The 17,355-nt window shown below is 36.7% G+C and overlaps 1 protein-coding gene across 2 annotated transcripts; it reads right to left on the reverse strand.

The window, feature by feature from the left end:
- Positions 1-274: 274 nt before the first annotated feature.
- LOC21389543 (prostaglandin E synthase 2) lies at positions 275-14,811 on the reverse strand. Of its 2 annotated transcripts, none has more exons than XM_024176074.1 (6): positions 14,253-14,811; positions 13,574-13,708; positions 13,360-13,441; positions 2,050-2,144; positions 1,435-1,491; positions 275-790 (listed from the first exon to the last, which is right to left on the reverse strand). In XM_024176074.1, the coding sequence occupies exons 1-6, from the start codon at positions 14,593-14,595 to the stop codon at positions 630-632; spliced, it is 873 nt and encodes a 290-aa protein (XP_024031842.1). In that variant the 5' UTR covers positions 14,596-14,811; the 3' UTR covers positions 275-629. The 2 variants fall into 2 exon arrangements, with proteins under 2 accessions (XP_024031842.1, XP_024031841.1); XM_024176073.1 differs by having other exon boundaries at positions 1,435-1,602.
- Between the last annotated feature and the right edge of the window lie 2,544 nt (positions 14,812-17,355).

The raw sequence follows: 17,355 nt of genomic DNA on the forward strand, positions 1-17,355 counted from the left end.
TTAAAAATGATAAACTAAATCTCTTTTGATTAATCACTGATAAATTTGAGATAATCACTTATTAAATCGAGTTATTTATTGATTTTTATTAGATTTAAAAGATTAAAAATTAAGAAATTAAAAAATTTATGTTATATTTAAATTGAGATATTATATTTTTTTGTTACACGCGCTTTTTAACACTAATTCAAAACAACATCGTCACATATTATAACAATTTTACAGAAAGGACAACTTGCTAAAATTAGCTAAAATTAGAAGTTCAGGAGGAAAGTTGCTGAAACCACACAATTTATTCACGAGGCAAATGTATAAAATACCCTTTAACATTAAACAATGTGGATTCCTAGGTAAAAACCTGCATCTTTTGAATTTCCTTATTCCCGTACTGCTAAACAAATCTATCGGCTGTAAGAATAACTTATTCACTTTCCAAAAGATAAAAGACTTTTTAGCAAGAATTGGTACATTTCAATATCTATCATCAACGGCAAGCTTTCTAGTGGCCAAGCATTAAGAATATAGCTGCAAGCTCTTTGTTCTCCCCTCTATTAAATAAATTTTGGTGACACAACCTGCAAACTCAAAATGAAGCAGAAAGCCATCCATGAACTCCACAGGAATACAGCTTAGGCCTTTATTCTTGCAGACTCTCCCACAGCATTCTCCATTCTTGTGTACCAGTCTCCGATACGTGTGTGTTCCACCATGTCTCGACCAGACCTCAAATAACGGATTGGTCTCAACACCCCAAAGACCGCAAGGTCACCTAAATTCGGCTTGGAGCCCCCTGACACAAAATATACGAGATGAAATTGGCCAGTAAGACAATAGAAATAACGAGTTTAGGTCCCGTATATATAAACAAGTTTGAACTCATATACGAGACCGTTGACAAAATCATGTTTAATACATTAATGCACTAGGGACAGTTCTCTCTCATGGTCATATATTATTATTATGTTTAAAAGCTAAACCTTTTCTTGTGCTTCAGATTTTATCTTAGTCATTGATTTCTCGCGATAAAAAGATTTGACAGTGGATAGTTCAAGCACTTCTTATAAAATCAGGTACAATTAAACCAAGGTTAAAAAATGCACGCATAAATAGCAGGTCTTATTCAGCACTAGGTGGACCAAAGGATAACAATATTTATCTTCACTATGAGAACACTATTATAAAAATATAAGCAATTTGGGATTTTTAGTTTAATTGGACTAAAAGCAGTACAAAAAAGCTTGACTTCAGAGTAATAGTATAAGTCAAATGTTATGTGACTACATTTTCAATACCGACATGTGCATGAACTCATAAGCATACGTGTGCATATCTAATATCCTAAGACAACTATTTGATTAATCAGTACCGGGGACGGGGGTTGAAAACCTTTCTGCAATACAAAATGCATATACATTGCAACATTAAACTGCATACCTAGAAAATCTCTGCCATCTAGTGCATTTACCCATGTTTCTGCAGCTTCATACAAGGCTGCACGTTCATCCATAATGTTATACTTTTTCTTTAGATTCTTTGACACGAAATACATAGCCGCAGCCCCAGCATATTTTACTGTAATCTTTTCTGTAAAGCTAAAATTACCTGCAGTTACAGAGTCAGCATTCAAATAATTAAAATAAAACAGAATGCTTAATTTGGTTTTGCAGCATAATGAAGGACATCGAGTGCCTTTTATCTTGATCAGTAAAACTACTATAAGGAAGATTCAATGATATGGAAGAAGCAGTTAAAAAATTTTATTTCACCCTTGAACAATGCTTTGGAGTCAAGAGAAACACTTAGACCAAACTGTGAGATTTCTTCGACATGAAAGATTCAGCATTGAAGAATCAAAGAGAGAAAGCTTTTACAATTCACTGGAAAGGGTAAAAGTCATAAGAAGACCAACTGGCGAAGAGTAAAAAATGCCACGTGCACTTCACATGTAATTAGTGGCAATTGGCAAAAGTGCAATTTCAACAAGGGTAAAAGCAAGTTAAACTTAAAACTTTTTAAGTAACTAGATGATACTACATGCTTCACGCATACCATTGCTTGTAATATAGTCAAATGACTCGAGGGCCTCTGATGTATTCCGATAAATGTTGGGTGATAAGACATGCACCAAGTGATTATCGACCCATCTATTAGCACAAAATCAGAAAATAATTTGTCAGGATTGGATCAAATGATATATTGATCATTTTAAAAGTTAGTAAAAGGTGCATAATGATTCAAGTTGTAACAATCTTCTTAAAAATTAGAAGCTTGTAAAGGTTTATCCCTTCTTTACTACAGATTAAAGAAATTAATTTAGCAATCTGATAAAAAGACAAAGCAAGGAAGGACTGACCAGGGTTCATCTGACAAAAAACAACAAAACCAATCAAACAACGTCCTCCCTTACCTAAAAACAGTAAACAGAGAGGTTATCCCAAAACTTTTTTGCTATAGATGGCCGGAAGTTGTCCTAAAAAACTCCATCCTGAAATTTCTAAATGTTTCCAGGGTTTTTCTCCATCATAATGCCCAAAACTAGCTAAAACTGAACTCCACATAAACTCGACTCTCATTTGGAATGTGCACCAACAGATGGAGCCTTCTTAAATAGAAAAAGACAAGCACATGGAAGGAATCACCCAAGAATTAAATTCATGGCCATTTGACGGCTGCGGATATTTTTAATGAAGATTTAATCACGGCTGCAGATATTCATGCCTGTGGATATTTTTTAATGAAGATATATTGATTGGTAGGAGTGTAAGAGTTGCAGACGGCTTTGGAATGTTTATGTAGCAACTCTCACTGTTACCTGTGCTCTTTTAGCAGTTGGCTAGAGAGGAACAATCGAATTTTTTAGGACATAAAAAGGCAACGTTAACGAAGTTTAGGATTAGAATTCACTTCTGGGTGGCTTTATGGTCTTCTCATGTTAAAGGCCTTAATGTCTTTTCTTTTTCGGATTTGTTAAGGGGATGTCCATAAGTAATTTCATGCTTTTAGGACTGTTGTTTTTTTTTGTTTTTCTTGTCTGGTGGACTCCTCCCCTTTTGTACCTTTTTTCCCTTTTTTTAATATATTCTCTCGTTTCTTATAAAATAATAATAATAATAATAACAATAAGAATAAATTCATGACCACTTTCTCGCAATGAATGGACAAATTTGTTTAGTAGATGGCATGTAAAAGTGATGACGAATAAGAGTGGACTATGGGAAAATAAATAGTAGAAAATAAATTTAGTTTGAGTAGGATTGATTTTTATTTGATTTTTCCTTAATTTGTATCATTTTATGCATTTAATTAGTTTCCGGTTTTGATTATGTAATTAGCCTATAAATTGGCTACTTTGTTAGAGGAAAAACAGACTATGAATGAATATTGAAAAGATTTATCAAATTGTTTCTCCCTCTCATGTTCTTTTCTCTTCCTCATACTTCTCGTGATTCTCACAATTTCTCTTCTATTTCTCTCTCCTTTCCTCTGATTTCTCTTCTTTCTCTCTCCACTGCCCTGTTCTCTCTACCTTTCTAGTTCTGCATCAGTTTGATATCAGAGACTGTTCATTTCCTCTGACCAAAGAAGTTAAGTTCTCAAGCCATATTCCCTTCTTGCCGCTGCCAAACAAATCCTTCAATCTCTCAGACAATAATAATAATAATAATAAAAAAAAAAAAATAACAACAACAACAAGCCTTAATCCCAACTTAATTGGGGTCGGCTATATGGATTTCACTTTTCCACACGGCTCTGTTCGAAATTATACTTTCCTGAATGCCTAGATCTAAATGTCTTTCCTAACGACTTCGGTCCACGTAATTCTTGGTCAACCCCTCCCTCTCCTAGTCTTAGGTATAAGAATGTCTTCTTAAGCACGAACTGGTACTTCTAGCGGTCTATGTTGGATATGCCCAAACCACCTCAAGCGGCCTTCGCGCACTCATCTTCTAATGGTGCTACACCTTTACTACGAATAACTTCATTCCTTGCGATTCATTCTCGTATGGCCACTCATACATCTTAACATACGCATTTCTGCCATACTCATCTTAGATATATGTTGTCTCTTAATGGCCCAACATTCACTACCATATAACATAGCTGGACGGATTACAGTCCTATAGAACTTTCCTTTCAACTTAATAGGCATCTTGCCATCACATAAACCTCCCGTAGCATTCTTCCACTTAACCCACCCTGCCTTAATCCTATGTTGAATATCCTCTTCTATATCTCCTTCGTACTGCACTATAGACCCAAGGTACCTAAACTTCCTAGAAGCCACAATCTCCACACCATCTAAAGAAATTCCATCACTTTGATTACTTGAGGTACTAAACCTACAATGCATGTATTCAGTTTTCGTCCTACTTAACTTAAATCCCTTCGTCTCGGGAGTCGGTCTCCACAGTTCTAACTTTCGGTTAACTCCTTCCCTATGTTCATCAACTAAAACTATATCATCCGCAAAAAGCATACACCGAGGAAATCTATCTTGAATTTATCTTGTCAGCTCATCTATCACGATAGTGAAAAGATAAGGACTAAGAGCAGATCCTTAATGAAGGCCGATCCGAATGGGGAACTATGTCATGTAGCCTCCAGCAGTTCTCAAACTCGTGACCACCCCATCGTACATGTCCTTAATTACCTTAATATACCTCATATGCCTTTTCTAAATCTATAAAGACCATATGTAGGTCCGTCTTGGCTTCTCTGTTCCTTTCCATCAGCATCCTAAAAAGAAAAATGGCTTCCGTGGTTGATCTGCCTAGCATGAAGCCAAATTGGTTACCTGAGATGGTAGTTGTGGCTCTTAATCTCCTTTCAATAACTCTCTCAAAGTTTCATAGTGTGACATATTAAACTTTATGCCCTTATAATTGTTACAATTCGGCACATCTCCTTTATTCTTGAAGATGGGGACAAGAATACTTTTCCTCCATACATCATGCATATGCTTCTTCTTTAGTATCTCATTAAAAAGCTTAGTGAGCCACACAATTCCAGCATCTCCTAACGCCATCCAAACCTCTATTGGAATATCATATGGCTCACATGTCTTTCCCTTTTTCTTCTTCCATAGTGCAGTTTTAACTTCCGAGACTCTGATTCCTCTTGTATACATCACATTAGGTTCTCCTTGTGACCTAAGATTGTCAAACTCTATCGCATGATCATCATTATAAAGCTTCTCAAAGTAACTTTATAAAGCTTCTCAAAGTAACTCCTCCACCTTTCCCTAATATCTTTATCTCTTGTCAGAATCTGATCCGTATCATCCTTACAAAAAAAGAAAAGACCTTTCATTCTTCAACAATATGTTTCATTGCTTACCCTAGCCACAACATGAATTTTCACAAACATTATCACTCTCATCACTATTATCATGACCCTTATTATGATCCTCGCCCAACGCAACCTCATGTTATTCTTTATGAACAATCTTATTCTTATTATGATGAATTTCAATTTCATTATGAGGATTTACAAGAGCAAAAAGAAGATTATGTGCACGTAATAGAGTACTGTTGGAAATTAAGGATATCGTGATATTTTATTCTCCTAACTTTTCAAATTGTCTAAATCTTTTAGATTGATGTTGTGTAGATTTGACTTTACCAAAATCTTGGGATTTTAGTTAGAGATCTCACTGATTTAGTTTCATGTTTTCTAGGAGATTTAGTTTCCATTTTTTCCTTGTAATCTGCCCTGTAATAGCTGACATATTCGTCTATCATGCTTTAGGCTCTTTTTTTTTTTGTTCCTTCTTTGGCCCTTCATCGCCATTGTTGAGTCTAGTTTTCTTGGCCTTTATCGCCATATTTCATATCTGGCCTTCATTGCCGGAAATAATCCAATTTCTCATTCATCAGAAACACCTTTCTCTCTTATTTTTCTGAAACACCATGACAACTCCAGAGACCAAGTCCAAAACTAAATTTGTTCAAGATGAAGAAGTCAATTCCAATCAAGTGACAGGCGATCTGCAAAATGTCAGGGCTACATACAGGCTCAACGGAAAAAATTATTTGAAACGGTCCCAATTTGTTCGGACTTATTTGAAGGGAAAAAGAAGACTTAGTCACCTTCTTGGGACCGGACCAAAGTCAACAGACCCAGGCTTTGAGGCATGGGACGAAGCCCATTCGATGGTTATGTCATGGTTGTGGGATTCAATGGATCCTAAAATCAGCGATACCATCATGTTTTTTACTTTTGCAAAGGCAATCTGGGATTCAATCCGACGAACTTACTCAAAAACTCGTGATGCAGCAGATGTGCACGAGATTGAGGAAAAAGTGGGGCCGACCAAACAAGGGAGCAAATATGTGACCGAGTATGCAAATTTGCTGCAACATTTATGGCAGGCACTTGATCATTATCGGGTCATTGAGATGAAATGCCCGGAAGATGCCGCAACCTTGATAAGATTAAGGACCGAGTGCATGATTTCCTCGTTGGACTTAATTCTGAATTTGATCAGGTGAGGGTTCAAACTCTTAGAAAGGATGAGACGCCATCATTGGAGGAAACAATTTCCTTAATTCAGGCAAAAGAAAGTCGAAGAGGTGTTATGCTTGAACCTCAGGTTTTGGAAGGATCTGCAATGATGGCAGCAAACTCGGAACCACCACTCCAAATTCAAGAGAGTGGAAAGGCGGAATTGTCAAGATCTTTAGGACGAGACAACAAGAACAATCTCTGGTGCACCTAATGCATGAACCCGAGGCACACTAGAGAGAAATGCTGGAAGTTGAATGGTAAACCACCAAGTAGGGAATGGCATCAACGAGGAGGACAGCCAAGGAACTCAGGCCAAGCCAATTTCACTATGAACCAGCCGAGTCAAAGCCAAGCCAACCTCAACATGAACCAGTCGAGCCAAGAAGGTTATCAAAAACAAGGCGAACTCTGTAAGGACGAGGTTGAGAAGATTAGAGGGCTTCTCGGGTCTCTGAAAAAACCTAGTGGTGTCGCTCTCTTGCACTTTCAGGTTAGTTCTCAATTTCTCAAGGATTAAATGACTCAGATGAATTTATTAGAGACTTGTGGATTATCGACTTAGGAGCCACTGATCACATGACTCACTCTTCACTAAAATTCACCACTTATACACCTTGTCCAAGTAACCGAAAAATAGCCGTTGCAGATGGTTCTCTTATTACCATTGCTAGTCTAGGTCATATCTATATTAGCCCATTACTAACACTAAAAAATGTGCTTCATGTGCTTAAATTGTCCACCAGTTTGATATCCATACAAAAGCTCACTCACGATATGAACTGTAATGCGCTCTTTTACCCTTCGTACTGTATATTTTTGGACCAGGATTCGGGGAAGAGGATTGGACTTGCTAAGGAAATGAACGGGCTCTACTATCTTGAGGAAACAAGCAATTCGAATATTGTTAGGAATAAATTCTCTGTCTTTTTTATCATCATCAAACAAAGACACTATTTGGCTTTATCATTTTAGACTAGGGCATCCATGTTTGGAATTTTAAAAACTATGTTTCCATCTTTGTTTAAAGGATTAGGGAATGAACATTTTCATTGTGATGTGTTTGAATTTGCTAAACATAAACGTGTACCTTTTCCAATAAAAAAACATAAACGTGCACCCTCCACTTTCCAAATGTGTCTGGCTCACGTTAGTTTGTCTCATTTATTGATGATTGCAGAAAAGTATCATGGATCTTTCTTCTTAAATTCAAATAATATGATTCAAAACCAGTTTGGAGTGAGAATCAAAAGATTTAGGTCAGATAATGGACCGGTTTATTTTAATCAAACCTTATCTCCATACTTTGAAAAATGAATTATTCATGAATCCGCATGCATTAATACCCCACAACAGAATGGAGTGGCAGAACGTAAGAATGGTCATTTACTAGCTACTACCCGAGCCTTCCTTTTTCATCAAAATGTTACAAAAACTTATAGGGGAGAGGTGGTACTCACAGCTGCATATATTATAAACTGTCTGCCTTTAAAGGTATTGGGGTGTAAAACACCAATGAAGACACTTTCTCAATTTTATCTTGACCTAGAGGCAACAAATAATCTCACTCCTAGAATCTTTGGATGCACCACTTTTGTTCATGTTCACAGTCATAACAAAGGGAAGTTAGATCCTAGAGCTGTCAAGTGTGTTTTTATCGAGTACTCATCAACCCAAAAAGGTTACAAGTGTTATCACCCATCTACCAAGAAGTTCTCTGTCTTCTTGATGTTACCATTGATGAACAAAAATCCTATCTCTCAACCTTATCTTCAAGGGGTGTCCTTGTCATCTCTTGAAGATAAGGACAGAGATTTGTTCTTACTTGACTTACCCTCAGCTCCCTCTACTTCTGAGCCAACTGAGCTAACACTTCAGTCTTCTTCTCTGCCCACTTTTGTGCCCATTTCTAAGCCAACACCTCAGTCTTAATCTGTGTCTGCTGGACCACTCCAATCCGAGCTCTCAACCCCTTAACCCATCAAACTTCCCGACTCTATGAGATTTGGCCAGGTGCACTCAAGAAGGCAGAATCTGAATCCTACTCCTATGCAAGTCCAAGAATCACCAGGAAATGAGGTAAGTACAGTTCAAGAAACTCATGCTCCTCAATTAGCACTTGACCATGAACTACCTATTGTCATTAGGAAAGGAACAAGGGAATGCACAAAACACACTCTATATCCTTTAGCGAAGTTTGTGTCATTTGAAAAATTCTCACCATCTCATAGAAGCTTCCTAGTCAGTTTGAATACCCTTCACATTCCTAATACATTATCTGAGGCATTAGCTGATGAGAATTGGAGAATTGCTATGAAATAAGAAATGCAGGCACTAGAGAAGAAACAAAGATGGGAAGTTGTTGATTTGCCACCAGGGAAGAAAGCTATAGGATGCAAGTGGGTGTTTACAGTATAATACAAGTCAAATGGCTCTCTAGAAACATACATGGCCAGGCTCGTAGTAAAAGGATACACGCAAACTTATGGAGTTGACTATCAAGAGACATTTGCTCCAGTAGCTAAGATGAACACAAAGAATTCTGTTATCACTAGCTGCTAATTTCAACTGGAGTTTGGAGTAGTTTGATATAAAAAATTTCTTTTCTTCACGAGAACTTGGAAGAGGAAACATTGTTGAAATCCCGAATCTAGTGCATAGAAATCAGTTTCCTGATTTAGGATAAATTGTTTCCTGATTTATTTTTTTAATTCAACAGATCACTTTCTTGATTTCTAGGCCATAACTTTAGTAAAGTTGATTTTCATAATTGTATTATAAATAGGAGCCCTATGTACAGAATATTCATTCAATATAGAAAAACAGAAAGCAACGTTCCTGCTTTCAAACATCCATAGATAATCCACCAGGATTCAAGGGAGATATGAAAGGCAATAATGTTTGCAGGTTAAAGAAAGCACTGTACAGTCTCAAGCAATCACCAAGGGCTTGGTTCGGAAGATTTACACAAGTAATGCTTGCATCCGGATACATACAAGGTCAAGGAGATCATACGCTCTTCATTAAACACTCAGATTCAGGGGGAGTCACAGCTCTTCTAGTATATGTCAATCGCATAATTATGATAGGCTTTGAGAAGATGTTTAGCCAAAGAATTCGAGATCTTGGGAGATTTAAGTACTTCCTGGACATTAAATTAGCACATTCCAATAAGGGGATCTTTATTTCACAACAGAAATATGTCATAGACCTTTTGAGGCAAACAAGTATGCTAGCTTGTAAACTAGCATCTACAGCAAGTGATCCTAATCACAAACTTGGGGAAGCAAGTGAGGACCCGGCGGTAGATAGAGAGATGTACCAGAGACTAGTAGGCAAACTCAAATATCTGGCTCACACGAGACTAGAAATTGCATATGTCGTCAGTGTTGTAAGTCAGTTTATGCATAGTTCAAGAGAAGTTCATTTACAGGCAGTCTATAGGGTTAGGGCTGGCAATCCGGATAGCGACACGATGATACGACTCGAAACATGCACGAAGTTAGTGGGGTTTGGGTTTACTATAAATGGACTTGGGTCATAATCGGGTCGACACGATTAAAACAATTAATAAATGGGTTAGGTTAGGGTCGACCTCCTAACACGAATACGACTCGAAACATGCACGAAGTTAGTGGGGTTTGGGTTTACTATAAATGGACTTGGGTCATAATCGGGTCGACATGATTAAAACAATTAATAAATGGGTTAGGTTAGGGTCGACCTCCTAACACGAAGTGACACGAATTGATACGATTAATTATATATGTCATCTGCAATCTAATGATATGTGATATAACACGAAAGTTTATATGACATTAAATACAAATAATGAGAATTTTAATATTTGTAGGTAAAATTCATTTATTTTTTTTAAAGGAAAAAATAAATTGACCAATAAACATGTTAAATAAGTCATTATTATATTAGTTATTTATTCAATATATTAATTTAAACGGGTTATATGGGTTGACACAATTAACACGATTAATAAATGGGTCGTGTTTGGGTTGACATTTTGACATGTTTAATAAACAGTTCGTGTTTAGGTTGATGTTTTCTAACACGATTAATAAACAGGTTGACACGAACACGACCCACTAACACAAATTGCCACCCTTATATAGGGTACTGCATAATTTAAAGGAAATCCTGGCAAAGGCATTTTGCTCAAATGGAATACTAGATTAGCTCTTAAGGCACACACTAATGCCGATTATGTTGATCGAAGATCTACCTCAAGATATTGCACTTTTCTTGGAGGCAATCTTGTGACCTGGAGAAGCAAAAAGCAGAATGTAGTGGCCAGATCAAGTGCAGAGGCAGAGTTTAGAGTAATGGCCTTGGGAATATGTGAGGTACTATGGATCAAGATAATTTTAGATGACCTAAAGATCAGATGGGAAGGACCAATAAAGTTATTTTGTGACAAGACGTCAGCCATCAATATCGCTCATAATCCTATTCAACACGACAGAACGAAGCATGTTGAAGTGGATAGACATTTCATAAAAGAAAAGTTGGATAGTGGACTGATTTGCACTCCATATGTTTCAACTAACAGTCAACTAGCAGATGTGCTCACAAAAGGACTCAACAGTGCAACATTTCAAGGGCTTATTTCCAAGCTGGGAATGGAGAATGCATATTCACCAGCTTGAGGGAGTGTTAGAAATCACGAATATCATGATATTTTATTCTCCTGATTTTTCAGATTGTCTATATCTTTTCGATTGATGTTTTGTATATTTGACTTTATCGAAATCATGGAATTTTATTTAGAAATCTCACTAATTTAGTTTCTTGTTTTCTAGGAGATTTAGTTTCCATTTTTTCCTTGTAATCAGCCCTGTAATAGCTGACATATTGGTCTATAAAGACCCATGTATACTGATGAATGAAATACAAGAAAAATACTCTCTAATCACTCACAAGTACAATTCTTATTTTCACACATTTATTCCATTCAACGATAAACCTTGCAAGCTCATTGTTCGTGAAGGGAGTGAGATTAATGTTGTGTCTAAGGGATTTGTCAAGCGAATGAATCTTCAAACCAAGCCCCACACTAGACAGTTTTGGGTAAATTGGATAGGTAAAGGTTTTCTTCAAGTTAGCGAAAAATGCTTGCTTCCTATACTCTATGGTCCTTATAAGATACATGTTTATTGTGATGTCCTCCCCATGCATGTTACTCAAATTTTGTTAGGAGTTCCTTGGTTTGATGAGTATGATGTGACACACATCAAAGGGAATAAATACATCTTTAGACATGATATTAAAACCCTTATGTTGCTCCCCGCCAAGCCAAGAAACTCCCCCTTATCTAAGACCAATCTTTCCTTCACAAGTTTCAAGTCCTCATAGGTTTGAAGAGGAGATACATGTTGTTAAGGTTGAAAACAAGAAAGAGGTTGTGACAAATGATGGGATTGTTCATCCCAACTCCTTACATGAGCCTATTATTGATGAACCATCTCCTTTCCAACCCAAAGTCCCATCACCACTTTGTGCTCCTACCCCCAAATCTGTTGAAGTTTCTTCAAAAGTTACTCAGTCATCCATTGACAACAATGCCTATCAACCATGTGATGACATTCCCACACTTCCTCTCACATCATTTGGATCTAATGCGTATTTACTTGATTTTGCTTCTAATGTGAGAGTGGGATTGGTGATTAGAAGCCCCGAGTGTTTTTTATGCTTGTTTTGCAAACAAAATGTTTCTGCAGTCAACAACCAAGCTCCTATGGCTTCTTCAAGAAGCATTTTGAGATCGAAGAATTTCTTACGTTTTAGGCTGTTGCTTTGTGATTGTTCTGAATTTGCACTCGACAGAGTCGAGTTCCCCAACCAAAGGATAATGATGAGGAATAAGAGTGGAATATGGGGAAAATAAATATAGAAAATAAATTAGTTTGATTAGGATTGATTTTTATTTGATTTTACCTTAATTTTGTAGGATTTTATGCATTTAATTAGTTTCCAGTTTCGATTATGTAATTAGCCTATAAATTGGCTACTTTGTTAGAAGAAAACCAGACTATGAATGAATATTGAAAAGTATTATCGGATTGTTTCTCCCTCTCATATTCTTCTCTTCTCTCCCTCAAGTTCTATCTCAATTTCTTTCTAAATCCCTAATCCCTCTTTTATTTCTCTCTCCTTTCTTCTAATTTCTCCTCTTTCTATTCTCTCTTCTCTATTTCCCTTTCTCCCCCAGTTCTGCATCAAAAAGACTTTTTCCTTAGCCAAAAATTGTAGGTTGTAACTCTTAATCCTCCAATGAGTTAGCAACGAAGAAAAATAATAATAACTTTAATTGGAGTAATTGAAATCAAAGTAAAGTGAAGAGGGTCAGAGTCTATAGATAAAGTATCACCAAACACCAATTAGATACTGGAAGGAGGATTTACAAAAGAAACTAACATCCCTCCAAAACTCCAAACATACATGAGTTAGGCCGTTCAGTTATGCCCACAGCTTGTCAACCTGTATCTAACGCACCACCAAGGGGTAGCTTAAGTGGCTCAGGACCTCACCTTACAAGTGGGAGGTCTTGGATTGATTCCCCTTGGGGTACTTCCCTCAGTTTGTCCCGGTGTGTTCAGATATGAGGGTCTACACACACCCTTGTGGTTTAGTCAGGTGCTCAAAGAGGCATGGATACCCATTGGTTATCAAAAAAGAAGAAGGGGAAAAAAAAAAGAAAAAGAAAAAACTGTATCTAACGCATATTGTCGATCTTACTAGTATTGTTTTATCTATTTTTCTTTTTTAATTTTTATTTGGAGCAACATAACTCTGCCAATGTAAACACACACATAACAAGCAAGAGGAAGACAAAAAACATACTGGCGCCACTTCTTCTCTTCATCCTCTCCCGAGGAGGCTACTTTTTCCGGATGAAGTTTGTCACGCAATTTATCAATAATAGCTGCAAACAGCAACATGCTTGCATTTAAAATTAGTAATACAACTGACGAAATGATAAGTTATACTTGGCACTATAAGCATTAGAAATACGACCAAAGAATTCAGACAATGCATTAACAAAAGAGACGAGAACCTGATGAGTCGACCAGCTGTTCACCATCTACCATCAATATAGGAACCTTCTTGTAATCAGACCATTTAATCTCTTTCTTACTAAGTGGGTTGACTTCTATAACTTTGTAGGGTATGTCGTAGTAGTCCAAGAATGCTAAAGATGAAAGAAGACAGCGATAATCAAGATAGCGAGTTGCAGAGATAATTAACGACTATCAGTGACCATGTAAGAAAGTGATTAGATGAGAGAAGGAAAATTACACGAGTTTTCCCAGGAAATCCAATACAATGATCAACAACATACCCTAAATTTTGCAATGATCTATACATAGCTTAAATTTATTAGCAAATACCCAAAAATTGATCGTATGAGTTATTGGACAAGTTAGAAATTGTTAAAAATTAGCAAAAAAAAAAAAAAATACACATTACTACAGTTAAGAGATATACTCTTTTCATTTTGCCTTTTCATGCAATCCGCTGCTAAATTGCAAAGGGAGAGCACAACAAAATGAATAAAAAAAAAATCGACTATTCAATTTCCCCTTTGAAGAAAATAGAACTATAATTACATTCGTCCATTAACGAAATTTCGTACGAGACCTCCAACTTTTCACATGATCTCCAAAAACTTTTAGTCTAGATCCAGATTTGAACACTAATACAAGCGTTAATACGAATTGATTATGGCAACAAACCTTTAACTTTGTTGCAGAAAGGGCACGCCTCGTACTGATAAAGAACGACGTCCTTAGGGACCACCTCTGGCGGCTGTGGTTCCTTCGCGTAGACCTCCATGGCTCCGGCGGCGAACACCGATGCCATAACTCCGGCAACAGCAGTGGAAACCGTCCGAGACGAAGCGCTAGTGGCGGCGAGGGATTGGAGAATGGGAGAGAAACAGCGGCGGCGAGCAGCGGAAGATGCGTTGGTGGTCTCGGTGGCGTAGAAGGCTACTTGGAGAAGGCAGCGGGAGGCGGCGCCATGAGATCGGGAGAGAAGGGTGGAGGCGACGAGGGTGGTGGCCCTTCTCATGGTCATGGTGGTGGTTTATGGTTGATGAGACCGGGAGAGAACAAGCGGATCTCTGCCGCTCCCTTCAATGGTTGTGTTTTGGAGAGAAAGTAGGAACTCAACGAAGGGTCTGGGGTTTTGGGGTTTAGGGTTTTGGGGTTTGGGAGGTGCTTTTGTTAGGACTTAGGAGGGGAAGGGTGAGAGGATGGATAGGTTTTAGAGGGGAGGGGGAAGTGTAAGGGTATATTTTGCAGAGGGATAGATTGAGCGGTGATTTAGGAAAATGCCTTTTAAAACTTTTTTTTTAGTCTTTATTTTGCGGATTTGAGTTTTTAATTTAAGTTGAGATGTAATATTTTTTGATAATTTTTTACTACAGTAATAAATGTGATATTTTCTGAGAACTTTTTATTATAAAAATTTAAAATTAAAAATTTAAATCAGTGAAATGAACAAATCTAAATTTTTATCGTTAAAGTTTACAAATTTTAGTGCATAGCCTTAGGTTTAATGAATTTGATTGATCGTCTAAAAATACTCTTTTTATAAAATAATAAACATTAAAAGAAAAGTGGGCAAAAAAATTAAAAGAAAATAAAGAAAATAAAAAAATAAACGTGAAACTCTTCTCGTTTAAGAAAAAAAAAAGGGAAAGAAAAAAAAAAAAAAAAAAGGAAAAGAGGAGAGGTTCTCATAGTTTCATCCTATACACTCTAGAGAGATTACTACTCATACAAGTCAACTAAGCATCTAAATACGGTGAAAATTTGTCCATTTTACTCATTTTATGGAGGTTTTACATGCAAAAGCCAACTCTTTAAGCTAGGGATTTGAAGGTACGTTAAAATCTAATTTGATTTAGCTTTATGCTTTAAATTTTTGTTTAAAACATGGGTTTTTTGTGTTTTTTAATTCATAGTATTATATATAAAAGAATTAGACCGTTTTCTGCATTTTGAGATTGAATTTGTGATTTTTAAGATGAAAATTCGAGGTTGAAGATGAACCAGTGATTTCTACAGCATTCGGTAGAGATCTTGACTTTGCAGTAGAGATACACTATCAGTTGAGCAATAAAGATTCTACTGGAAAGAGCAGTAAAGTTTCATTGTGAATTACACTAGAATTTAAGAAGTTTGAGGCTTATTGCTTGTTAGATTATTCATATTCAAAGCAAATTGGATTGCATAGACTTAGACGGTAAAGGTTTTTTAAGCACTTTGAATTGTTGATGGTTAATTTTTATTTATTTAGTGTATGCTTTGAGAGTTTATGCTTATAGTAAAAGTTTGACATTTTTGTATTGCAATATTAATCATAAGTTATGGAAGGAGAATAATGTGATATAATTTTCATTAATTGATTTATCTTGTAAATGGTTTAAATTCATTTTTAAACTTATACCTTATCTTATATTCATTGTCTCATATAATATATTTTTAATTATTTTTTTTAGGAAATGACTCAACAGTAATCACAGTTTGTTACGGTAGAGATTGCAAGAATGTAGATCCGTGTAGGGAGATTGCAAGTATGCAGATAGCTTTTTTCTTCTGAACGGCCGACAATCTACCGTCGACATCGCTTCATCAAACACACCGCTCTGGGGTAACAAAGTATCGTTGTCGTTAACAACCGATGTAGGAGGGGTGACATAATACTCTCTTGGATCCACTTCATCATTCACATCTTCAATGGTATCTTGGAGATCATTAAGAACATTGCTAATTCTGTGGTTTGCCACCTCTGTTGGCATAGCGTCGTGATCCTGGTTTTGCCACCCCTGTAGCCGCTAACTCAATAGGCATACCGGCACAGCCCCAGTCTGTCACCTTGGTAGCCGCTACCTGAGCAAGTGTAAAGGTAAGGTCCAGGTGTGGTTATGGTTCAATTTATCTTCCGTCGCTGTTTGCCGATGACCATTATTAGATTGCTCCATGTTGCCTACTATCATAGCAAGGTTATAAATTTTAGCTTCTATTCGAACTAATAGCTCATCAAAATGAGTCTGCGTGTTGCCTACTATCATAGCAAGGTTATCAATTTTAACTTCCATTCCAGCTAATCACTCATCAAAATAAGTCTTCAGTGCTGCATACAGTTATAGCTCTCTGTTGGCTCAGGTGGAACTAAAGGAGTTTGTCTAGGTAGTGCATCATGATCTCTTGTGGGCATGGAAGGTTGGGTTGGGGGTACGGACGATAATGATGGTGTTGTCGGGTGCAATTGAGTGTCTCTAGTCGAACCAACATGCCTATTGATTACCACTCCAGATCTCAATTTTTAAACTAATGGATCAATGACCCTATCATCCTTATCGTCAAGTATAGTGGCATAAGACATGTATGCCAAGCTCTACTCCGCCTCCGGTGGCACCAACATACTTCGTATGATCTGAAAAGTTTCAAATATAAGAGTAAACTTAACAAAGTTCAAAAAATAAATAAGCGGGGAGTCATTTTAACTACTAAATAAATAAATAAATAGGAACAATTGACACTAACATCTTCTTTTGAAAAAAATCGCTCGTATTAGCATTTATACCCTTCAGGAATAAATGTAAGAATGTTTATTAGGCACTTTTTACTATTTTATAAAGATTTATTTAGTTTATATATCAAGTATTTTGTTCTCTTGACGTTCATATTAGTTGAATATATGATAAGCAAACTGAAAATTTGAGACTGTCGTTCTAAATTTTTGGAGAATATGCGGAAGACATGAATCTAATGATGATAGTCTAAATGTTGAGATTTACAATCGATGGAATAAAGTTGAGCGCTTTAT

This window comes from Morus notabilis, unplaced genomic scaffold, assembly GCF_000414095.1.
Source record: "Morus notabilis unplaced genomic scaffold, ASM41409v2 Scaffold1056, whole genome shotgun sequence".
In the NCBI taxonomy this organism is placed as follows: Eukaryota; Viridiplantae; Streptophyta; class Magnoliopsida; order Rosales; family Moraceae; genus Morus; species Morus notabilis.